General features: G+C 44.0%; 1 protein-coding gene across 5 annotated transcripts in view; it reads right to left on the bottom strand.

Moving 5' to 3' along the window:
- meis2a (Meis homeobox 2a) overlaps positions 1-26,005 on the bottom strand; it is a 79,821-nt gene that overhangs the window by 32,120 nt on the left and 21,696 nt on the right. For 4 of the 5 annotated variants that reach the window (XM_068338707.1, XM_068338710.1, XM_068338708.1 and 1 more), the window contains exon 8: positions 13,501-13,646. In XM_068338707.1, coding sequence (XP_068194808.1) covers positions 13,501-13,646 — 146 coding nt within the window. The remainder of the gene's footprint in view (positions 1-13,500; positions 13,647-26,005) is intronic. The other variant, XM_068338709.1, reaches the window with a different exon arrangement.

The raw sequence follows: 26,005 nt of genomic DNA, 5'->3' as shown, positions 1-26,005 counted from the left end.
CAAGCCTGAGGACAAACCAGAGCTTAAGATATGGAATGTCAAAAGCTAGTCTGAAAGTCGTGACATAAATTTTTGTTTTCAAATCAAAAAGAAAGGCTAACATGTTAGGTTATGTTTGTGCATTGCAGAGCAGGCAGGAACACCTCCTGTCCTGCTAAAAAACAGCTGCAGGGGACACTTCCTGTTTGCTAATGATGCTAAATGTGTTCAAGTCAACCATGTCAAATTTTCTCTCCCTCTGAATGGACTGCTGGGAAAGAAGAAAGATTTTCTCTCCTCACCTCCACTGACTCTTTTCCACTATCCTCTGCCAGTAACAGAAGCTCTTCAGCCACTGACAGACATACACTTCAGATCACATCGCTGTCTGTGAGACAGAGAAGCAAAGCTACTACCATGGAACAAAGCCATCCAAAACCTGATCAGTCACCGCCCTGTCACGTCCTGTTGTGTCTACTCTGTTTTACCTAATACCATTTTTGCCATTCAGAAATGCATGTCTCCTGAGCTGTCCTTTCATCAGGGGGTACATGAGTCAAGAAGAGAAGAGAAGAGAAGAGAAGAGAAGAGAAGAGAAGAGAAGAGAAGAGAAGAGAAGAGAAGAGAAGAGAAGAGAAGAGAAGAGAAGAGAAGAGAAGAGAAGAGGTGTTAATACAAGAATATAACTATTAGGCCTGGTTAATAGCAGCCAATCTTTAGGAGCAGTCTTCCATCCTCTCCCTCTCTCTCCTTGTAGTGCTCTTAGGCTCAATCCTGCCCGGAGGCCAAAGTGACCTTTGACCTTGCTGGCCTGCCTATCTACAGCTTTCTCGTTTGTTAGGGGCTTTATCCACTGACAAAGCAGGCAGGAAGTTGGCAGCCACCCAGTATCCCCATGGGAGGATGACCATCAGCTAGCTCAGCTTACCGCTTATTACAGGATGGTGTGGAGCATGTGTGGGTGTGGGTGTGTGTGTGTGTGTGTGTGTGTCCTTGTGCTTGCATGCAGGCTTGCATATGCTGCATACGCACATGCATGCTTGTTTGCAAACTTAGTGTGCACGTGCTTCTGCAGGCACGCTCAATTGTCGCATCAAACTTGTGTTTGAATCCACACGTGAAGAAGAGCAACAGAATCAGAAATGCAGCTGACCTTTTCTATTTCAGCAACTTTTACTATGATAGCTAATGACACGCAAAGAATAAGCCTGGAAGCTACAAATGTCCCTGTCTCTAAGCTTACCCGATCAGCTACGCATGTTAGCAAAAATCAGGCAACCTTCCAGCCACTGGACTCAAGGGACCCCAGCACACTTCTCTCTATCTTTCTCGCTCTCTCTATTTCTTGCGCTCTCTCTCTCTCTCTCTCTCTCTCTCTCTCTCTCTCTCTCTCTCTCTCTCTCTCTCTCTCTCTCTTTCTCTCTCTCTGTCGTTCTCTCTCTTTACTCTTTCTCTCCTCCTCCTTACAGCCTGTTCATCAGAGCGCTCAGAGCAGCTCACTAAAACATTATATCATTAGAGACTCCAGTTTCACTCTCGCCACTCCATAAAAGTCAGGTAATTCATACTTCATTTATATACCTTCCCATTAATAAAGCTGATGAACTTTTACTCCTTTAATCTAATGGGCCATTTTGCCATGACTGCAAGCGCTTGCCGTGTTCTCCGTCTCTCCTTACCTGTCATTCCTCTTCTTCTACTCTACCAGTTCTTTGGAGGAAGCTAATCCACAGTCACGCAGACACTATTCAGCTTTATATAGCTGAAGAAAGAAAGGAGGATTTTAGAGATTTTTGAGGCTTTTATGTGATCTCTGCCACAGACAAGCAGTGACATGTACCATATGGTGATTTGTTATAGCTTTTGGTGGTTGTTTCTCTTCCCTGTCTCTATTTCCCTCTACCTCTCTCTACTTGGGTGCAACAGAGGGTCATTGACCTCCGGGCCTAGAGCGAGGCATGATGGCTCCTCAGTTTGGAGACTGTTGACAAGCGTCTGTGTTCTTTTCAACAACTCGTTGAACCACCCCCCCTCCACCCCTTCCCTTCTCAGGAATGTAACACAACCGCTCACTGAGGTAACCCAAGCCCCTCCCCTCTCCCATCCTTCATTTACAGAAAGAGAAAGAGACAGAAAGAGAGCGAAAGCAAGACCAACTGTGGGCCTTAAGACAGCTGTCCCACATCTCTCTGTCTAACTGTTGCTCACTCTATTTCTCTTTCTCTTTAGATTTGCCTCTAGCCCACTGCCTGTGGAATAATTAATGATGCAATTGAGCCGTGGAGAGGACTCTGACCAGCAGGGGCCGTTCCCGAATGCCTGGATAGCCGTTTTATGGAAGACCGGAAAATAGAGAGCGAGACAGATGCAGGGAGACAGATAGATAGAGGAAGAGAAAGACATAAAACAGTCAGATGGTGAGAAAAAGAGATTGTTAATAGTCTGTTCCCCAACACGCCTTAACTCAGTCTTCCTCCCTGTTTTCATCCCCTCTCGTCTAATCCTCCAGCCCCATCCCCCTCTCCTCTCCATCCTGATGGCGGGATTGGGGGGCCTGACCTGTCTGGTGATTGATGGTAATGTCTCAGGAAGTCATTTTCCCCGACAGCACCCCGCCGCCTTTCACCAGGCCTGGTGCAGAGGTGAGCCTATCACATGGACGCTTTTAACTCTTTGCTCACTCCCTGCCCAGGTTGTTCTGACCCATATATTTTACACTCACCATCTTCTTCCTGCAAGCTGCACTCAATGCTAACCACCACCTCTGAGTTCCTTGCTTCGAACTCCTATGATGTGAAGAGAAAGTCGATAATACTAAACAACAATTTAAAAATACAAAAAAAAAAAAAAGAAAATGTCTGGACAAAAAAACACAGGCCATCTTGGAGTGGAACTACTGAGTGCCCCCTAATTCAGGTTGCTGGGGATGGATCCCTCCACTGACTCCATTACTGTCAGTGCTTACCACCTCCATTATGGCAATTAGGACGCGGTTCCAATACTAGGAATGCTTTGCTATGCTGTAGAATTGCTAACATCTGCCATGTCTGCTCCATGTGTCAGAACAGAGTTGTCTTTTCTTAAACACACATCTTTTTACAGTCACACTCTCTACAGTCATTTTTCCTCCTGTTTCTAGAAACACTGCTCTCCACATTTATTTTCTTAATTCAACTCAAACTGTGCCTTAAAGAGATCCCTCACTGTTTGAGTCCAAATAACCTAAAATGATCCGTGAAGAGCCTCGCGGTTCGCATTTTCAATAGGCTTCATTAGTTTTTAATATCTAGCCAAGGAAAGGAGGGGAAAATGGCATGGAGATAATCAATGGAAAGGGGCTGGTAGACTATTAATCTCCCCCAAAGGATTGTGGGTTAATACACGCTCTTGCATAGGCAAACATGACTGTGTGGGGAACACATCTGTCTGCCTGGATGGGCTACTTAATGAAACAGCCAGCGTTTGGCTGCTGAGATGGATGTCGTTCCACCAGTGAAAAATGAGTTCTCTCTCCCACTATGCTGAGCCACACATGATAGGGCTCCATTCAATTCACTGGAGACCTGACTGTGTCTCTCTGTAAGAACAGCTTAAACAATGAGGGTGCTGGGCAGGACAGGCAACGCATGGCCACTGGAGCAAGTCTTCATGGAGATGATATCGGGGTATCCTAATTTGAACAAGAGTCAGTCGGATATGGGAATGAAAGAAGACAGAGAAAGACTAGAAAAGAAGTAGTACAGTAGACAGATAAAGAAGAACAAGGGAGGAGAGGGAGATGAAGTCTGAGTCTCCTGGGACAGATAAGCAGGCTCAGTGTATTTCAGTGTCAGTGCCTGTGTGTGAAAACAGTGTGCAAGTGTTCTGCAGGGACATGCTGTGTGTGTGCGCGTGTGTGTCTGTGTGTGTGTCTGTGTGTGTTCTGACAGTGTCAGAGGTGACCCCTGGTCAGGGAGTCCTGTAACTGGAGCTCACCTGTGGTTCTGCAAGCTCTCCTCTCAGTGTGCTAAACAGCTACCTGAAGACAGGATTAGCCATTGTGACCCGGCCCCTGAGGTAACCAAGATGCACCTCCGGGAACACGCATGAAACACACACTATCACGTGTTTGCAGAGACATGGCCGGATGGGAAAAGTTAAGTTACTCACTGCTTTCCAGACGTGAGTCGTGATATTAATATATCCATAAGGTTTTTATGGGTCAGTGTTGAAATTCACAAACTAAATAAATGACTGTTTGCATCATGTTTACCAGCCGCAACAAAAAAAGCTATGTATAGATGTTGCCCTGATAATCTTAATCCAATAATATACAGTGTACAATATAATATGTGCTAAATGAGTACTTAACATATATATTTTTATGCCAATACAAATACAGGATCTTGATAAAGGCATCCTGTAGACTAATTAAATGATCTGTGTTTATCTTCCACCCCTCCAGACGGGTCTAAAAAGAAAAAGCTGTAAAGCAGAGATGGGACAGGACAGGTGGTGGCAGGGATTATAACAGCAAACAGGACACTTATAAGAGGATGAATGGAAGCAGGATACAGTATAGTGTCAAGCAAGCTAAGTCGAAGGTGTCAGTGGTGTTTGCTGTTGTCTCGCAAAAACAAAGCATCAGAGTGTAAGAGGATTGGGCGACCTAACCCAGTGCCTTGGGGCTAGCTGAGATTTGTGCCTGCATGGAAAATGATGCCTGTCAGCCTGTCTATGACTCAACTTTGACAGTATGCATGCATGTGTGTGTTTTTGTGGGCACATACAAGCGAGCGTGCTGTGCTGTGACAAATGAGCTGTGCTTAATTTGAGACTGATTATGCAGGTTGCTGGTGCCCTAAACCCCTTTGAACTTGTAATTGCCCCTGGTTTAAGTAATGAACATTAAGGAGGATTCAGAAATGTGTGGCTAATTACACATTTGCCCCTTTTTAATTTCTTCATCTTCATGTGGATGAGACAGAGGAAAAGGAGGAGCAGGAATAGTAGTAGGAGGATGAGAGCCAAGGAGGAGGTGTTGGACTGGGAGGCATACATAGCGACGTAACCCTCTTTATCTAAATAATTGTACAAGCTGGTTTATGGGCTTTAGACAGGTGCTTTGTGTGCCATTCGCTTCAGCGCTGGGAATATGCGGGACTAGCTTTCCCCATGATCAATATTCAGAGATTCCCATCTAGAGCCACGGCTTGCTCTACTTGGATTTGGATTTCTATATTTATATAGATATATTCTTTTAATTTGATTTTTTTTTTATCATTTGCTGTCTTCTTTTCTTTTCATATTTCTTTTCACCAGCAAATGATTCCCTATAGTATGTGTATGTATGTGTGACAGATGCTGCCATCTGTCACACATACTCTTCTGTGGAGCTTTACATGATCTTAGAGAGTTGTGGTTGCGGAGAAATCCAGACGCCGAGGTCTGTTCTTCACCGAGTCAACAACACACAGCTCAATATATATGCTAGGCAGACGTGTTTGAGAATTGGGGCATGCTGGGTAAATTGGCTGCGGTGCAGGGAGGGTTCCCTGAGTCTAGCGCAGGAGGACGATTCAAGGACAGGAACAACAAATTGACCGCTCTGCCTCAGCCTTTGAACTGGGCTGGGCTCTCTTTTAAAAAACTGTCGGTATGTTCAGAGGGGGATATCAACAACGAGGATATCAATGGGGAAAATAAAAAGGGGAGGAAGTTGGGGGAAGAGGTGAGAACAAGAGACATGGCTCCCAGTTATAAGGACCCTACTGTGCTGAAATCCCATTGCCTGCCTCTGGACTGGGCAAAACAAAGGCATGGATTTCAGAGGAGTAAAGAAGAAGGTGAGATTTGGGACGTGATGAATCCAGGGTCCCATGACAAACCAAACAGTGAAAGACAAGATCTGTTTTTGATTTCTACTCAACGCCGCCATCCCTGAACCTTTCCTCACTTCTTGTCTCCCTCCCTTCTTAGCCTGGTTTGCCATTTCCATGCATGTCCTGCTCCTTTTCCCTTTTGCATTTTCTTCCTTTGGTGTCAGATGAATATCAAAGCACTGCTGGGGCAGCTTGGAGGCCTGCAGCAGAATATCATTGGCCTGCATCGTACCCAGCATGCAGCAGCCACCGTTCTAGCAGCTCTCACCACAACCCCGCAATCAACCAAGGGGGGAAGCGGCTAGCCTGCAGGGCGGTAACCCTGGTAGGGTAATTTAAGGAAACTAGCTCTAAGATATGAAACCTAAATCCTCTTATATATTTTGTTATGAGTAAGATAACCCCAAAAGAATAGAAAAGGGAAAACGGCACAAAATCATCAACCGCCATCTTAATAGCCTGCTTTTCCACCAGGGCATGTATATCACAGACTAGCTTGTGGGGTCCCTTGTCACGTGTGACGTCATTCAGCCTATTTCTTACAGCCAGTGCAGGTCCTGGCCAACGGATCAGTGTTTTGACTACAGCAGTAGTGGATTCCACTGCCATGCTAAAAGCAAGGAAACGTTCCTCAGCTGGGGCCTATTCTCAGTGGAGCACAGGGTCTTAAAGTTGTCTCCTCGGCTTTGTGCAACAGCAAACATGCCTGCATGTGTTCTTGCAAGAGTCTCTCACTGTTCAGCGCTGCGAGTTAGTAAATCTGGCTTCCCTCTACAGGCCTAGCCCTGTCTGTATTCTGCTGCGGTCAGGGAATATGCAGTCACCTCTGCTGGGGCCAGTCACGCTCATGCTGTGCTCCTGGCCTTCTATGAGGACACCCCTGATGTAAAGTGTAATTTAAAAAAGTGTATATTTAGGGGGGGTGGCTCTTTTTTTCTTTCTCTCTCTCTCTCTTTGGCAAACACTGTGGAGTTTCACACAGCTTAATCACCTCCATGCAGTGGGAACGTGTCATAAACAGTCCCTTAGCGAAAGCACTCATTTCTGCTACTTAGTTAAACAACCTGTATTAAGATGCAAACAGCAGGAATGAAAATTAACAGGGATGGGGGGTGGGAAGGAGGAAACATGGGGGTGGAGGGAGGAGAAATGGGATTACACAGGGATTGCTGCATTTGCACAGACACAATAACACGAACCTCAGTAATAAATCAGCCAACAGAAACAAAAAGTTCAAATGAAAACGCAAACCTGTTCTTCTACTGTATGCAATGTTAAAGTGTTTTATACGTCCGTGGATTCTGAGTAGGGTTATTTAGCTCTGTAGTGGAAGTGTGACAGGTGTGGAATAGTGGGTAAAGTGTAGAGACCTAATGTCAGAGCTTCACATGAATTAGGACTTATTACATTCTAATGCAGCACTAAATCTCTGGAACAGCTACGAACTTTGCTAAAGCACACTGTAAACAGATATGTGACACACACACACACACACACACACACTGGGAAGTTACCACAAAGCTGCTCTGCAGTGAAATGGCAAAGTTGATGCGGCCTGTCATATAATTATACAGTCTGTGAAAATGGGAAGTAACTGGATCATCTTTCCAAACTTTCTCCTGTTTTCTGTTCTTTTCTTCTCCAAAAAAAAAAAAAAAAGCATCATGACAAAATGTAGGGGTTAATTTATTGAGTTCTGATGTGAAAGGTGAGATCACTGTGTGAAATGTTTCGTGTGAGGTCTGTTCCTGCTGTGGCAACCCCTCTGTGGTCAAGAGCAGCTTGTTTCCACCAAGAATCATAGCCGACTTTAGAAACCAGTGGTTGGACAATAGTTTGACACCAAACGTCCAAGGCAAGCCTACACCAAAGATCCCCTCCACAGTATCACCAATGACGCCCATGCTAAACAACACCAAAAGATGCTATTACTTTGTCACTAATGTGTGTTTTGTAAGCAAACAAAGCAAACAACATTGTCACACGAGTACTGTGATGTCTCTTTTCGGCTTGTCTGACGCTGATAGTCACACATTCAGGCGGTGGCAGTGAACCAAACTGTCGTCTGTGTTTCTACGGGTGACTGGAGAGCTGACTTTTGGGCTCCGAGGCAAACGAGCACATGACAGATTAGTGTGTGGGCCTCCTCCAGGCGTCCACCTCTGTGACCCTCAGGAGCTGCCTCTTTACCCCCCACCCCCACCCAGTCCTAAAGCCCCCTCCCTCTTCATCCTTTGTTTCTACCCACATTACATCTGAACTCACACACAAGACAAAGTGCATCATTGGCACATGGGCTAAACTGTAATAAAATTGTCTATTTGTATCGTCCTCAAAGGTACAGCCAAACACACATACGCATGGAACGCAAGCAAATCAACAATGTTATTGCAATGATGAGTAAGTGAACACTCGCACCACACATGAATTAAAACTATGCATTGTGCCTTGTACAGTGGAAAGATAAAATGGGCACCAGCAAATACAGAATAAACAGCTTTCAGCAGTTTAATGTAAAAGGAGAAAGGCTCGAGCCTTTCAAACTGTTTGCAGATGTGTGTCCCCACCAGTTAAACGCTGCTTGTACTGGAACAACGCACAAGGATTAGAAGGACTATAGCTTAAACAAAAGTGGGTATAGTACAGAACTGTCTGTTTAGTCTACTCAAACAGCTTGCCTTCTCTTTTGAAGGATGAACTTGGACACTTGTTTATCGTACGGGACAAACATCCGTTACCAGGGTTTGGTTGTGCCCGTGCCCATGTCTTGTGAATGACCCTTGCTGGTTCTTTTATGTGCATCTATAAAGGGCAGTCGAGAGAACAGCTACGAGGGCTCGACCTGGCGATGACACCCTGTTGTCATGGAGACTAATGCTATGTTGGGCTGGGGCTGGGACTGGAGGGGTAGCTAGCATCTAATGATGTTTGCAGCACAAGGCACTCAAAAGCGTGTGGTTAACGCCTCCATATCAACTGGGATCCTCGTCTGCACTGCTGAGACTTTTCGTCCTGATATATAAGAAGGACGTGAGAATCAGATAACAGTTTTTGCGTCAGCTCGACCATCAATGGTGTATTTTATTAGTTATCATATTTAGACGGCTTCCGATCATATCTAAACTGTACACAACGTTCCACTGCTCCATTCCTCCAAGGACTTTCCAAATGACCAAGGGATATATCACTTCCCTTTCAAGGCGCCCAGGGGACCAATATACCTGGCTTAGCAGCTTAACAGAATTTCCCTCAAACACCCAGGCCAAAGGGTGGCCATGCACAAAACCTGAGACGCTTGATGCCTGAGAGAGCTACCTACTTACTCATCTGACTGACCACTCTCCCTCCCACCGTCTAACACACACACACACACACACACACACACACACACACACACGCGCGCGCACACACACACACACACACACACACACACACACACACACACACACACACACACACACACACACATGCTAAATCTCAACTGGCCCAGTTTGCTTCTGAGGTTCCTTACTTATTTTCATAGCTGTTTGAGGGTTTGCACTAGTCAAAAGACAAGGCCAGAGTCCCAAAGTGGTATCTTTGGATTTGAATGCTTCCTGTTTTCATTGCGAGGGCAACCTTTGTCTTTACAGGGGTGAGAAGGGGCTAACAGGCAGCTAGTAGGGGGTGAGAGGGAAGGAAGGCTGGGGCACCAAGGAGCTAATTGAAGATTTTAGCGTTTACTTTTTTCCAAAACAACATGGGGAACACCTTATGCAACAACAAGAAAAACAATCAAAGCATAGCCTCCATTTCTATCGGATGACCTCTACTTTAATTGTTTAAATCTATTTCCCAAACCTACTTGTGCTTCTGTGTCCCTCTTGCTTCCTCAAGTGGATTCTGTCATCTATTATTTTGTAGCACTGCTGAACATTTTACCTCCAACAGTGAAGTTTATCTTTCTGATAACAAAATCTTGCTGTAGTACTGAAAAGCTTATACCAACAGCCTGGGATTTCCCTTGTACTAATATAGTTGGTAGACATCCAGAAAGTTATTGGGGGGAGGGGTATTTCTCAAATCTCTTTTTTTTTTAAACAAAACAAAATAAAAATAGAAGGCTTCCTAGTGAATGTGCTATAAAATAGGAAATTTGAGCAAACCTTGCTTCACCTTTACACTATAGCGGCAGAAACTGGACTGAAATAACAAAGCATTTAATATAGCATATATTGTTTTGTGTCTAAAAAAAATCATACCCTGAGTAATAACAACCGTTAACACAAATTCAGAGCAAAGAGATAAAAATCGCATGATTTCAGTCAACAATTTCAAATAAAATACACATGTATAATAAATTAAAATATACATGTATCTTCCAAGCAGTACAAATGCCTTTAGTGATCATTATCAACAGTAAACTACCTATAACATTCCACTAAGAGTTTGTTAAAATTCAAGATTTTAGTAGGCCATAATCCATAACAGAGCATCTTCCCCCAAAAATAAGTCCAGCAACACCTCTGGTGGACTGAGAATCTGACTTTCTTTTACCAGGTAATCACCTTATCTGTTCAGCCGTTTGCCAGTTACATACAAGACATTTGAAGTTAAAAGCTCACATTCTCCTGCTTATATAGAGTTGTGGAAAATTTTATTAATAAATGCAAACCGAGTCCCAAATTTCTACTCTACTGGAATGTTGTTATTTTGGGTAAGTACGAAATGTAAATGAGGTAATTCTCTATACATGTTGAGCATCTTGTGATTTTTTTTGAGAGAGAGATTGTGAGGTTGAAATAAAGCAAAGCAGGGCGGTAGAGAAGAGGGAAAGGGCAATTTTGTTATACTGAATCCAAAAGCCAACAGTTGTTGCTATTGGCCTGTGTTGTTTTTCTGTGTATGAAGGGGGGTCCTGTCCTTTTGAGCTTTTCAGAAGATGTGACAATGGCTGGATGTTGAGAACATATGTAGAGAGACCCCTGTGGCTCATGGATGAGGAGCTCCATGCTGGCCCCGCAGTTTGAGAAAATACAAGGCCACTCCTTTCACTCCTCAACCCTCAGTTAATGAATGCATGAATAGCAGAATGCCGCTATAGGCCATTCAGGGGCCAAAGGCCCCAAGAATTCACCCCTGCACAAACGCATCCAACACTGGCAAATACATTTGCTTAACAAATTAAAAGAAAGAATGGCTAATGTGTGTGTCCGTGTGTGTGTGTGTGTGTGTGTGTGAGCGAGAGAGAGAGAGAGAGAGACAGAGAGAGAGAGAGAGAGAGAGAGAGAGAGAGAGAGAGAGAGAGAGAGAGAGAGAGAGAGAGAGAGAGAGTTTATGGGTGGGACAACTTGATGGTGAGAAGAGAAGGGGGATAATTCAATTAGCCCTATTCCTCAGTGGAAAAATGAAGGCAGGTTAAAAGGAAGGGATTATTATTTGTACAAGACTGGCCAGGTCCTTACACAAAAGAAACAAATAAGATTGGAGAGACCATCTACAAGCAGGGGATGTGATAAATGAAAGAGGGACAGAGAAAAAGAGGGCCTTGAAAGCTCTGCTCTGTCTGAATTACCCACCTCCCTGAAAAACGCACCCATTTCTTTAAATTGTCGGCGACTCTCCCAAAAGATCTGTGTCATTCTGTCTTTCTCTCTGCATCTTTTGCGGAAAGAATTGCTGAAGTTGTGTGAGAAAAGATGTCAAATAATGAAGACATTTTGGGACCAGTTTACATGATAAGGGCTGCCCTGAAAATGGAAAGGTTTTCCCTTTGGGTTTTAAAAAAAGTTCTGCATTCATATCTTCAATCAGCACCGTGAATAAGATCAGCGTAGTTGCGTAGCGAATCTAAATTGAAGGAGCGTTGATAAACTTAGAAGTTTGGCTGTGTCATGATCATTTCCAGAGTTTTTGTGCGTTTTAGCACCAATAGTCATGGTAACGTTTTCAATGTTTACTGGAAGTAATTTTCGAGAATTTGCTTTATTTTTTGGCACAAACTGATGTTGTGTTGACATCCAAACAGCACAAAACATTTACCAATTTAAGATAGAACTTTAGGCAGAACTCAATTAAGTTGGGTTCTTGTATTTTGTTCATAACTGTATTAAAATAAAGTCAGTTTCAATAAATCCTTCTGTCTGAGCTCTTCATACACAAAAATGGCATTCTACATCAAGTTCAACAAAGGAAAAATACCTAAAGAAGGACAAGAATCCCTCTCTAGTGATAAAAAAAAAAAAAGAAAAAGTTTATCCTCCCTCCTACCCTCAGCCCCTGAATGGTCTGTATGGTTTGGTGAGAGGTCTCCAGTCAGGGAGCGATGGAGCTGTGAACAGCTGTGAAGTCATTTTGATAATGATGAGAATAATAAGCATGCAGACTGGCGTGGTGGAGCCGCTAAGGCCTGCAAGGCTCAGGGCTTTGCTGTTGCAGCTTCACTGCTCCTGAATAGATAAAAGTGATTAAAGCACTCCTCATTATCCCTGACCAATATGTAATGGATTTACAGCCCTTTCAATTAGGCCATATTTGCTGGCCACACATTACTTGGGCTTTTGGTTAGGTAATCAGGGTACCGGGCTTTGGGTAGGGACATGACATGGGGGGGGTGAGGTGGGGGGTGTTGCGGACTACACGCGGGGCACCTGACCCTCTTAAATGTGTAGATGATCCAGGCTGAAGCTCTGAACTAAGTCTCTACTACTTTCTCTGTCTTCTTTTACATGCCCCCTTCCCCCTGTTTTGTCCCCCAGATCTCTGGGACGGAGCCACATGCTCAGAGAGCAGCTTATGTGTCCTGGCTTGGCCACCTCCGACTGAAATCTGACCTGCATTGAAAAATCAATACAGCCTGATGTTCTGATAATGTCCTGACATTAGTGAGGGTGAGAGGACATGCAGTCCAACTCCTCGTACTCGACTCAGAGGGATAGACGGACAGACTCGTGAGCAAAGGGTATTTAATCATTTTATCAAGCATGTTTGAATTACTGTAGTGTCTAAATATTAAATCCAAGCTGTGTAGCATTGCTGGGCTCAGTGAAGTGAATGATATCTGGCTGAACTGCTCAACAAGCAAACAATTCTCTCTCATTTGTGGGGGGAAAATACATTTCCATGGGCTATTTTGAAAATTATCCATTCATGCACTTCACACAAGATCACCAAGTCAATCATATATAAAAAAGGCTTGCTTATTCTAATGAAAGTACAGCGTGTTTAAATAAACGACAGTGTGCATACATGCACAACCAATATATAATATAACTTCATGTTTCAGTATGCTCCAAATCTTAACATACATTTACACCCACAATCCATCTCCAGCAACTACCACTCCCTTCTTGATCTGTCTGGGGAAACATCCCAAACAAACAATGCATCTCATATTGGAGTAAGTGTCAGGGATTGTTGGGCCGTCTCCTTTTACTTGGAGTGTGCTGAGCAGAGTCAACAGTCCAAACTGATTAGATTGACCTGGTCACTGTGTCCGTCTGGCAGGTGGCTGACAGGTGAGCATCACAGCTCTCGCTCCCTCAGTAATGACTGTGTGACAGGTGCGGGTATGCCCGAGTATGCTTTTTTGAGCGTGTGCATGTGTTTGTGTGTGTGTGTGTGGTTCTACCTGGGTTGTTTTTACACATGCGCATCTCTAACAAGTAATGGTTGTGCTTACCGTGAGATGCTGGAATAGCCACGCCCGCATGATGTTGGTGGCCACCTTGGGGAAAATGCCACGCTTTTTCTGCCTTTTCTTATCCTTATCCGGATCATCATCATCCCCCGTGCCAGGCGATGCAACGCTGTTGTCTAAGCCATCTCCTGGACGGAAACCAAACCCAGGGTTAAATAACATCCCAGACCACACCACTAACTCAAAAGACAATAAAAGAAAAGGACTGATCTAAAAATTCTCAAAGCTGAAACAAAAGTCAGAGCTGAGTTTAAGGCTCAACCAAGATGGATAAATGGACAAATACCATAGATACCTATGAAGAAATTCAAAAGCACCGAGGCCTAGAGGATAGCTGCAGCAAAGCCAGTGTTTTATAATGATGATATGGTAGGGGGATTTAGATGGCCTTAGACGAGGGCCTGTAAAGAGAGAGGGGGGTTTACACAGAGACATAGCGGAGTTTTCTATATACCCCAGAGCACAGGAGAGGGGAACAGGGGTCAGTGACTCTAATGTAATGGTTGGACTCTGAAACTCCAGGTTCCTGATTCCAGTTGAACAATTGGAGTAGGAAGTAAAAGTGGAGTGAGATGAAAAATAAAGGACAGGGAGCCTTAACATACAGTAGAGACTTGAACTAATGTAATTAATTCAGTTAAATTTGCATGCTTGACCGAATCTGGACCATTTTTTTCTTTCTTGTTTTTTTTTTTTTTTTTAACACAGCCAAAGGGGACGGGACGTACAGACATATATGCAAGTAATACACAGACATTCATTTGTACATTCGTGTTGTGTTCAAAGCCACGTGTTCACAAGCAAACAGAAGTCAAAAGGGCTGCTGATTCCCAACATCAAGTTGAGACACATTTACATTCGGATGTGATTCGGGGTTGTTCGTTGTTGCACTTTATGCACATAATGGACTTGTTTGCCGACCCCTAGCCCCCAAACCCCCCACCCAAACCCTGACTCTCTCATTCCTCCTCTCCCACTCCCTCGCTTCGCAGTAACCCCTCCCCATTCCACCACAAGATTAACATGACAGGCCAGAGGCGGCTTTGCCTGCATTAATGTCCGTCAGTGTTTGATTCCGAGATGAAAACACATACCCAGACACGATATCTATTTTGAATTGAACTTTCCATCTTTGTCCCTTGCCTTTTTCTTGTTCCTCTTCCTTCAGCATTAATTGTGCATTAGCAAAAATGATTTACTTTTAACAGTCATAGTTATTTTTTCTTGCCCCCGGGCATGAATGCCTTGAAAGCCTTCCTTGAGGGCTTCTAAATTATGTATCTGAAAAACTCCTCCACTAAGACAGAGAAGGACCCTGACGCTCTCAAAATTCAGACTCACTTGTCCTCCTGTTTTTAGGGAAGCATCAATCACAAGCACCTATACAAGCCTTAATCTCGCATAAATATTTGAAGTAATAACATTAAAAAGGGGGAATGAAAAAGGATCCGACTGGTGGCGTAATCAAATGCAAAATAAATGAAGACTACAAGGACAGTAGGGGCCCTCACTTCTAGCTACTTACTCTACTTTCTTTTTCTTTATCCTCCCCCTTGTTTTTCCCTCTCTTTTTTGTTCTCTCTGTTTTCCTTCCACATCATTAGTGCAGAGCCACACGAAAGAGGAAAACAGAGAAGTGCCGACTTTGCACTCCCTGTGTGAAGTTAGAGAAGCAACGGCCCCTCTGAAGGACATATGGGAATAGGGACAAAGACTATGGGTGTTGTAATTGTAGAACAGCGTTCATTAGTGGCAAATGCCGTAAATCCCAGGCTAAGTACGAATCCTTGTTCAGGAAAGCTTAAAACAATAAACTTTGGCCTGGCCGTAGATTTACCCTTACTGTGAGGGCTTTCCTGAGAAAACTGCCCCAGACGGAAGTCAAGTCTAACTCCCTCAGTTTGCCTCCAAACTTCAGTAACAACAATCCAATGAGCTGTGAATTTTAACCACCCTCCTTTTGCTTTGCAGCTTTTGAGCTTTGCTGAATAATGTTGATACACAGCCCGGTTGTTTGTTTGTGTGCCGCTAGGTTTTGTGTTGATTTTCTAGCTTGTCTCGAAATCCCTTTCCTGCTGTGAGCAGTCAGGCTCATCCAATGGAACCACACAGTGGCCAAAAGGCTGGCAGATTAATTTTATTGACGTTTCCATTTTCACTGCAATGCGATAGCCATGTCCTCCCCCACCACCTACCCCCAAGCCCGGGCCAGAGTGACCCATGCGTATTTACAGGCTGACCTGTCACTTCATTACCCAGCATGCTTGCTGTCTCCGGCCTTACCAACGAGGGTGAAACCAGACTCCTAAGCTTTCGGCTCCTCTGTCTTGTGGCCTTGCTCTCACATTCAGATGGATGCTGTCATGTTTACATAGATTCGACGCGAAACCCTCAAGAATTTAAGGTTGTTTTTGACTTATTATTCACTTAAGAACAGACACTTGTTTTAAACAGTGAATGAAGGCAAACTATAGACAGAAAGAGAAAAAACAAAGAAAGAAGAGGAACAAGAAAGCCGAAGGAAGAAACGAAGGAGTAGAAAAAGAATAAAGATCCAACTTGCACAACCTCATTACATCTAAAGGAGAACTGGTGCTTTGCATCCACCCCCACTCCTTTCTTATGAGCGAGACAAGGAACGCTGGAGGGCAAATTGTCCCAAACGCTAATGGCTTCTGACTGTTCCCTGGCAACTCTGCCATTCTAACCTGTGTGGATGTGCACTCTGAAAAAAACAGTGAGAGGAAAAAAAGTGCAGGGCATAGCAGGGGGAAGCGCCCCATCATCTGGCCATGTGACACAGATGGGGGTTGGCTATTAGGAGGCAGCCGAAAGGCCTAGGGGAGCCGAAGTGCTGGAGTGTAGCCCCAGGCACTTTTGGAAAAGCAGTGCCCTTGGAGACGGAAAAAAGACAGCCACCCCCCACCCACCCCCATCCCACTCTCCCCAATATCTTTCTGTCTTCTCTTAGTCTTTGCTTCTCTCTCCCTCACACACTTGATCAATTTCTTGACTTACAGTGCACGTAGGGAAATTTTACACATATTTTCATATGCGATGAAACAGAGATGGTGTAATCAGGCAAGATGGAAGACAATGACCCAACGCTAGCAAACAAACAAGCACACAAGTCCATGAACACATTACACTCACATGCATTCCCTTTCTCATCACCAGTGGGTGGTTATTAAAAATGCATTCAGATACATCTCCCTGCAAGTAAATTGGTCTCAGGGCTGATCTCATTAACGGGTTGGATAGGGACTGTAAACACACCGCATCTCTGCTTATCTAACGTTGGCACATTCAGGGTCGCTTCAGGATTTTGTGCACAAAGAATTGGTTTAACACAAAGTGTCCTACAGTCTGCTGAGAGTAAGAGAGAATTCAGGGGAGTCCTAATGATTCTAGAGATTATGCTTCGTGTCTAGGAGGTACCCTGGCCCTCAGGGAGCCACTAAAGTCTAGTCAGACCTGGAAGCATTATGGATATGACCACGAGTAACACATATCGCAGCTCTGTCTGTACAACAAGAATGCTCTGCCTTTGTTGCTCTATATAAATCCGATATACCCATGCATGAATGAATAATGACATGTCAATAGTTGGAAAACATTCAAACCCAGTCATGGTGAGTTATCAAATAACACTCCAGACTTATTTGTCCCTACACTGTTAATACACCTACTGAAAAGCCTCTAGACAAGCTTTGGATGTAGTCTGTGTATTATTCTAAAGGCTGTGCTGTCGTTTTGCACCAGGAGGCCCTGGCATTTGTTTCAGAGTAATGAAGCAAGAGTGTTGAGGCAGTGGCTTATGGAGGCTGCGGTTAAAGTGACTAATTACAACAGACCCCCCCCCCCAACCCCCAAAGTACCCTGTCAGCCCAAACTAGTCAGGCATGTTCACCCATGCTTACTCAAATGAGGAGCAGGGAGAAATCCAAGAGGTTAGAGGGAAAGAGAAGCAGACGGAGAACAGAAGCCGAAAAGTTTGTTGTACCAGAAGATCCTTTGGCCTACCTCACCATGCTATAGCGACCCGACCCTCCAGCCCTCCCTAAAACACCCTCCTATTACCCCACCTCTAGCCCTGCAGGCTTGGCCGCAGAGAATGAAGAGAAAAGAAGAAGGGGATTTAGAGCCTTCCTTTCCCCTCTTTTTCTCCTCAACTTTTCAGCCGGTATAAACGGCGTTTAGCACATTCAGTCTCCCAAATGGCAGCAAATAAGAGAAGCAGTGGGGGCTACTCTTTTGTCCGTCTGGTTACCCCTTTTATTTACTCTAGATTTACGAAGGGGTCTTTGCCGGCTCTGAGACCACATGCTCTTGACACGCATGCAATCTCTCTCCAATACACACATGCACAAACATGTTATGGCCCTATTCACACCAACGGAATGGTACTCGGTTGATCTGTGCCGACTGGGGATTACAGGTCTTCTGGCTACCACCACATGCTAGCAATATGTTTCACGCTCACATAACATACAACACAGACAAGTGCTAACGAGTGGAACATAATCCCCTTAATGATAAAAATCCAACTGAGTGTCCAATTTCCAACAGCAAGTAAACTATGGGTGTGTTTATGTGTCGCCATGTGACCACACCATATGGTTTACTGCACTCATTCAGATCCATACTGTAGATGAGGGCTCTAAACAGAACTGTTTAAGTGTGGCTGCACCAGTGCAGCCAGTGTTTTACGCTGATTATTTCCTGATCTGTGCTTAAACAAGCAGCAGCCCCTTGCACTGGACCATAAAACAACAGCTTAGTAAACAGCAAGTATGCTGACAAATTGGTAGCGTTCAGGCCGGAGTCATTAACAGCCCTAAAACCTGTCAGAGCAATTACAACAAACTCTGTCCTTCAGCAAGTCTCTCAACTCAGACATTACTACCGACCTCTTTACTGCTCCTCTTGGCACAAGGACATGGGCTAAAAAGTGAAGGAGAGAAGACTACTGTACTTCTCTCTCTCCTTCAATAGCTGTGACACCACAGAGAAATGAGGACAAACCATTTCAAACACAGCTGTATGTGCATCCTGAACGCTACGACTGAGTGGTTCCCTTTCCACGAGAAGTAATGTGTAGTTGTCTCCCCCCAAAAACACATCATTAAGTGTTCCCTTAAATGAAGTGGAATAAGAGCTTCTAATTAGATGTTTTTTTCTACGTATGGGAAAGCGAGGTAGTCAGGCAGCAAGAAAGACAGGGAGGGAAGGAAGGAGGGACGTGGGGGGGTAGTTGCTCAATAACTCCTGTACCTCCTGTCCCCCTCTCTCTTCTCCGCCCCCTCTCTAGGCCCCCAAACCCCGCCATCAGGCAGATATCTCTCTGTCATCCCTGGAATGCTGAAGATAGCTATCGCCTCTCCACTGATACAAGGCTTCTCTCTCTCGTGTTGACCCTGCTGTGCACATCCCTATCATCGAGGGTAAGACTGAAGTGGATAGAGCAGAGAGAAAGAGGAAAGGTGAGGGTGGAGGGCTAGAGGTAAAACTGGTTTTTAACAGCCAGTTAGGCTACTTTATTATAGAAACGACAATAAGGGTTAGCTAACCTCCCCTTACAACTCCTCTTCGTGCCAAAGAAGTGCTTTTGAGCCAGAGGTGAGAGGGAAACAGCACAAGCTACCTGGTTACTGTCTTCATTCTAGACTTATTGCTTGACAAATCGCTTGATTTATTTCACAAGATTACCATCTTCCATTGCATATTTTTTGGCAACAGATGCACATAATATGTATGTTTTCTAGGGCTTTTTGAACTGAACCAGTTATCGGTGCAATTAGCCATTTCCTGCAATATTTTTCTCATTACAACATCAATTCAGATTTTCAGGGTTACCAAATGTTCATGTTGTCCTGAGATCTTCGATTTTCTCTTTCCTGTAGTTCTGTAATAGTGCATATGAACACACAGAAAAGTGCTACGCTCACACAGATGTTTTGTATTCATAAAAATGTGTGTCAGCTGAGACAAGACTCTACCATCTAAAGGGGGTTTATTTGAGGAGGAAAAGAGACTCAAAGAAAGGAGATGGAATAAAGATGTATAAGAGAAAGGGGGCAGGCTGCTGCAGATGTCAGGATCCAATTTGCATGAATGGCAAAGGGCTAAATTGCAGGGGATGGGGGAGCTACCCTCCACCCCCTCAACCCACTCTTTTTGGGGGAACTAAAGGGGAGCTGTGATGCCCATGACTGCTCCTCACTCAGCAGACAGGGATCAGTGGCTAATGAAGGGCTTTGGGTCTCCACCAGACATTTCACACTCTCTGCCTCCCTGACAACTCCACCCTGCTCCCCCTGCACTCGAACACTGCTGCTCCTCTTCCCTTAGATTCCAAATCGAACAGGGTTAATTGGTCTCACAGGTAATCTCGGTTAACCCTTTATTTCTCAATAAACAAATTTACAAGCCTACCAATACACCTGTTTCGACCCTGCTTCCATCTATCATCCATAATCTTTCATCCCTTACTAACTGTGGTACAAAGGATATTTTCTTGATCTCAGAGGTCATTAGGTTATAATTATTCAATTTGTGATATTGGTCTGGGTGTCTTAAGAAAGGTATACCTGAAACCTAAGATTTGATGCTGCATTAAATGTTAAAGAAAATGTATTTCCCAAAAGCAGTCTGGGCTGTGTTGAATTGAAACAAACATGATCATTAGTAAAACAAGCTGCTTCCACGATTTCTGCTCTATAAAAATGACGATGTTGTTCTACTTGAGAAATGAGGAAAAAGCAGGGAATGAAGAGACAAGACAGAAAGAAAACAAAGAGATAGAGAGTATGGAAATGCATCAGATTGGTTCATCTTCTATTGAAGTGAAATGGCTTGAGAATCCCCGCTAGGAACTATTGTATATCAAAGTCCTCTACCTCGAAAACCAAAAAGAACAGCTGCATGCACTTTGCTAGTTTTTACTGAGTGTGGGTTTTGTAATTCAGAACAGCTTACAGTGTTTGAGGCAATGTCTGATAAAAGCATCAGCAGTGATTCTCTACACTCAATTACAATTTGAAACCAAACAAACACTGCTTTAATACTGCGATAGGAGGACATCTTGGATTTACTGTGGACATCTTTGCCACACCTGACGGACAGTGGCATCAAAGCAGGAGTATTCTAGATTGTATGTAGAGCGGGGTAGTTGGGGGGTGGTAGAGTAAATGGATTAAAAGGTTTATAAATCAACAAGTCAACCATCAGATTGTAGCCTCTGCTCAGCAGCCCTCTCATCAGCCAAATGCCATGAAGTTTTTTTCCTTCCTCGTTCTCTTTTCTTTTTTCACACAAATGTCCTGGAGGCAGGGAACAAAGCGAGCAGAACTGATTACTGCGCTGCTGCCCCGCTCCGCCAGTCTAAACTCTGTTTGGCTTCCTAATGAGCTCACTAAAAACCCAATTCATCACCCATAACCCCTTCTCAACCTGCCTTGAAATCCCCTATTATGGGGAGTCAAGGACAGACAGTTTACAGGCTTCGGGCTGGGGTCAAGGGGTGGATGGCAGGAGACGTGGCAACAACACAACCAAAGTTATTTTGACACAAAATACATTTTCTGTGTGGCTCATCATTCCATCACTATCCAAGCATGTTCACCATATGCCATGCCTTCCAACCAATTTTATTCTTTCACTGTCACACTCCACTGACCTAAAAAAAAACTATTGCAGCAGGGTGGAGTTTTCTAAGGCTCTTAATCATCCTCCCTTCATCTCTTATACTCTCCTTGCTGGCTACACCAGTAGCAACTCCATCCCAGTCCAGGTAGAGGAATGTCCAACTCAATGGCTGCAGCAGCTGGAATGTCCTGTTGCAGTCAGCATCCCCATCAGAGATAATAATGATCCTTTCTCTCATTTTTGCAAAGACAGGAATTTGGTGAAAAGGAAATATAGTGGGCTTTTTCCCCCCTCTTTTTTTGTTTGTTCTTTTCAGGAGTCAGTCACAAGGGACAAGGAACTAAAGGGAAACATGTAAAAATGAGATTGCGCATAAACAACAATCGTTTGATAAGGTAGGAAATGGGATGAAAGAGAAAGTCTTGGGATAGGAAGGATAGGAACCTGATGTTTGTTGGAAGGGAGGGTCAGAAACAGAAGAGTGGAGGAGGACAGCAGAGGGTTTGGGTAAACTCCCTCAGTTCCTCATTACATGGAGTTGAAATGATCCTCCTGACACCTGAGCTGTAACCAAGAGATTACAGAATTGATGAATCCTTGGTTTAAAATGCAGCTGTTTTATTCTGCTTTAGTAATTAATTCTTTTTCCGATAGTGTATTGATTAAGCGTAGCCCCTGATAAAGTTCAAACTAAGAGAGATCTCTCAAGGGCTTTGGCTTGGCCTGCTCCGGAGAGTCAATGAAAACTTCCTCCCTCCACCTGCATCTCTCTCTCGCTTTCTGTCAGTACAGTTTACCCTCATAAATTAGTCAGATCAGTGAGGAGTGAGGCTTTCCCTCAGTTCACAGTATATTTTTCTTCGTTTGTTTTTTTTTGGGGGGGGGGGGTTGCACATACAAAAATGTAGATGCCTTTATTTAAGAGTTAACATTACACAACCAAACAAAAACGCCAATTTGAAGAATCTTTCTTCTGGAATACTGAGAAATCATTCTCCCTCCTTCTTCATTCTCTTCCACGTCTTAACAGAAAATCGTGGCGCGGAGTATAAGGGCGTCTTCTTTCGCAAAACTATTCTTTCATTCTTTTTATCGCTGTGATTTTCTATACAGCCGTGAGTGAGAGTCTGATCAACAGAGGCTAGAGCGGGTCCCTCAAGGGAAGCAACTAGCAGAGAAATCAGATACAGCTTTACAAGCGAGTCAGCCGTTCATGTCTTGTCAAGACCCCTCACCTACCAGCTCCTTTACAAGTCAATAACCATGGCCCGGTGTCCTCCACTGGGCCCTGGCACACATTCACCTCTTTCGATGGGGAGCAGAGGTCGAGGTTGCCCGCAGTTCCGTGGCGTAACCCTTAATGCTACATTATACTGTTTAATATTGTAGAGATGCTGTATTTCTGCCATACATCCACAGTGTGGACGTTTACTGTGGTGGGACACTATATATGTCCCCCATACACATCATGAAGTTGTCTGACATTCCTGTTAATACGGAGTGACAAATAATTGGTGACCCCACGAGGCCTAAAGAGCCAGTTAAAAGCCTTTTTCAATATTAAGAACTAATGAAAGAGTGAATGAATTATGAGGGGGTATGGGAAAATATAATTAGAAGGTGGAAGTAGTACTTAATACATTTACTTGGGACTATTTCCTTTCGTTAATGGAACTGCACCAGGCAGAGAGAGGGTTTTGACGTGGCCAGTATTGACTGTCCACCCTGCTCCTTAAGGTAAATCCAGCAGGTCATTTCATTAAAGCCCAATTCCATGGCACTAATTTTGATTTTAGGGCCTTGACAGCTGTTGGCAGTGGAAATTGCTATGGCAAGAACAGTGAGAGAGGAGCCTATTACTGCTGTGAAAAATACAAATTAGAAAACCATGGTTTAAACTGCTGTCACTTTGACACACTGACCCATCAAAATTTGCATTTTGTCATATTCCTGTTTGATTGGTTGCATGCTCACTATTTTTTTTTTTTTTTGTAAACTAGGAGTAGACTGCATGATATTAGAAGGTTGGTATTAAAACTTTTCTTCTCTGGATTTGGCCCATTCTTAAGAAGTAGTAGGCAGCCCTCTTAGAGCACCCTGGTAGGAAAATGGGGTTCAGCATCTTACTCAAGAATACATACAACATGGCTACTGTGGTGGTGGTGAGTTGGACCTGACTTGCAATGCAAGCTGTTAATCGCCTCACAAGTTAATATGCAGCAGTAAAGTTCCAGAAGGAAAAAAAAAGGTCTTCCTCTGATGCTATTAATTAGCAGTGTTCTATTACTCTCTTCTTTTTGAAGTTCTCCATCTCCTTTTGTTTCACCCTCTCTTTCTTTTTTCCGTGCGGCCTTCATTATTGACTTTTCAATTTTCCCCTCACATCCACCCCCTGCACCAGCAGTAGCACCAGTGTTTCTGCAGCGGTGCCCAGCCCAACAATACCCCCAAGCCGACTCTCCGAGACGCTGGCTGGGGAGCCCTGAGAGCTGGGCCAGCCCTACAGCTCCCACCAGCCCAGCACTCGCTCCCCACGAGACCAAAATCAAAGAAAGACACCCTTAAAATATAACCATGGGTATAATGAGGGTGCTCCGAAGAACAATAAGCATATACACCAAAGAAGAAAGGGGAGTAGGAGTACAAAAGAAATGGAGAAAACTATAGGAATGCTGGCCTGAAAGTATTCCTGAGAAGTGAACAACAGAGAGTGGATGTGAAAAAACAGAATGATACTGTGCTTTGGGAGAGAGGGCAAAGGGGCCACAGCCAGTGGTGATGGTAGCCAGGGTCATGCATCTAACCAACCACGTATCTTAACCCAAAACAACAAGGGGGTCTTCTGCATGCCTCCGGAGCCAAAGGGAGCAAAAGGGAGCACGACTAATTTCTGCACAACAATAGGCCTGGATGGGCGCCCACACAATGGCAGGTGCTTTGAATAGCAGCAGGGCCCTTGCAGCAGGGATCTTCTCTCTCACTTTGAGGGCTCAGGCTCTGGCTTGCGTAACCTTTCATTTTCAACCGGGTGTCCTTTTGACTCATAAAGGATGAAAATGATCTCATGGGGAGAGTAAGAGGAGTAAGAGATGGCCACGTCTGTGGGGCAAAATTCACGTCTGTGGGGCACAATTCCGATCAAGTCAGCCTATGTCTATTCTGTACATGTTCTCTCTCCTTTTTTTCACATTCACTCCACCTCATTCTTGTATTTTTTATTTTTATTTATTTTTTATTTATTTTTTTTGCATTGACTATTGGCCTGTAGTCATGCTAGTATCTGTAGTGATTTTATTTATTGTGTGGCCGCTGGGCTATCCTGTAGGCCATGATGCAGTGGCGAAGGCAGTCTTCCCCCCACCTTAAGAGCATTCTTTCCTGGGTCACAAGGTCAGCCTCCACAGATGTCTCCTGCAGACACTCAGTTGTCTAAGGACTCCATCCCTGGGAGTAAGCATTCATACTAAACAATTCGGCTTTTCCCCTGACTTAGGAAAATGTAGAATGTTTTTCTTTTCTGTCTCTCCATTTCATTGTTTTACTTTTAATGAGGCTATACAGTGAGTTATTTTTTTCCGAGGTGGACATTTTTATGTTTAGATAATGAAAGAGAGCACTGGTTATCACAAGATAGAGGTGTTTTCTGGCTGCTTTCATTCTTTAAACGCTCCCCATCTCCTCAAGTTTCCTCCAATTGTTCTAATGGGGCCTTAGTCATCCTTGCCTGATGGCAAAGGGAAAGATGCTTTAAAAGGTCTTTTTCTTCTCTCAGTATGTGTTGCCAGAAGAGAAAAATGAAAACGTGTAGCTATCCTGAAATCCACGCTAAGAGACACAAGAAACCTTTGAGAATGCAGGGCAGATGCCCTCTTTTCTCAAGGTGACTCCAAATGAACAGAAAGACAATATTTGAACTAAAACATGCCCGTCTCAACAAAAGAAAAAAAATTGTGGAGAAGAGAATTCCCAGCCCAAATGGCTTTCATTAAAGGGAAATCGGCATCTGCTTTTTTAGGGGGTGGAGCATGACAGTGGTAACAGTGAAGATATTGTGAATTTGACATGCAAGATCTGGCACAGAACACGGAAAAGTGTGTAATCGCGACAACATTTTAAAAATCCAGACACTAAGCTATCCTTGAATATCTTCCTCCTTTTCATCTCGTTTTCCCTTGTTCCTTTTTCTCTCCCTGCGTTTGATATGGCACTCTTGCTTCCCCCTCCAAACATTCCCTCTGTATTCTGCAAATTGATAACCCTCTAAATGAATTATGGTGAATGCATAATGAAGGTTTTCTCAGCCCTGCAGCCAGCCAGGATGGAGCATCTCGGTTTGGCATGTTTGATTCGTTTTGTTGCGCATTTAGCCCCGGTGTTCTTTCAGAGTGTTCACTGCTTGGGGCATGTAAATAAGAAATTATCCTTGCTGACTAACATGGCTAATACCTCCTCTGGGGTAATCAAAAATTATTAGACGCATGCTTCCAATAAACATTAGGGCTCATAGCACTAACCACTTTCAAATTGCTCACCTCCTCCTGCTCCCCAATAGCCATAAAATGGGTGAACAAAAGTGATCAGGTGTGGAAAAAGCACTCTGGCTACGAGGAAACCGAGAGACCGCAGGACTGCTATTATGCCTAAAAAAAGCAGCCCTTGGCTTTAAGAGTCATTAAAGCATGTACTAGAGTCGGAATCAGACTAGAAAATGAGCTTATCTTGCATAATGCCCTCAAAAGCTTTGCATAAACGTTAAAGATGTGCGTGTGAAAATCAGCAGCGGAAAGGAAGAACTTGGATTGTAACACACTTCCTTTATCATCCTCCCACTCACTTGGAT

This window comes from Antennarius striatus, chromosome 17, assembly GCF_040054535.1.
Source record: "Antennarius striatus isolate MH-2024 chromosome 17, ASM4005453v1, whole genome shotgun sequence".
In the NCBI taxonomy this organism is placed as follows: domain Eukaryota; kingdom Metazoa; phylum Chordata; class Actinopteri; order Lophiiformes; family Antennariidae; genus Antennarius; species Antennarius striatus.
The sequence above is the reverse complement of the archived record's forward strand: the minus strand, read 5'-3'. Positions and strand labels throughout refer to the sequence as shown.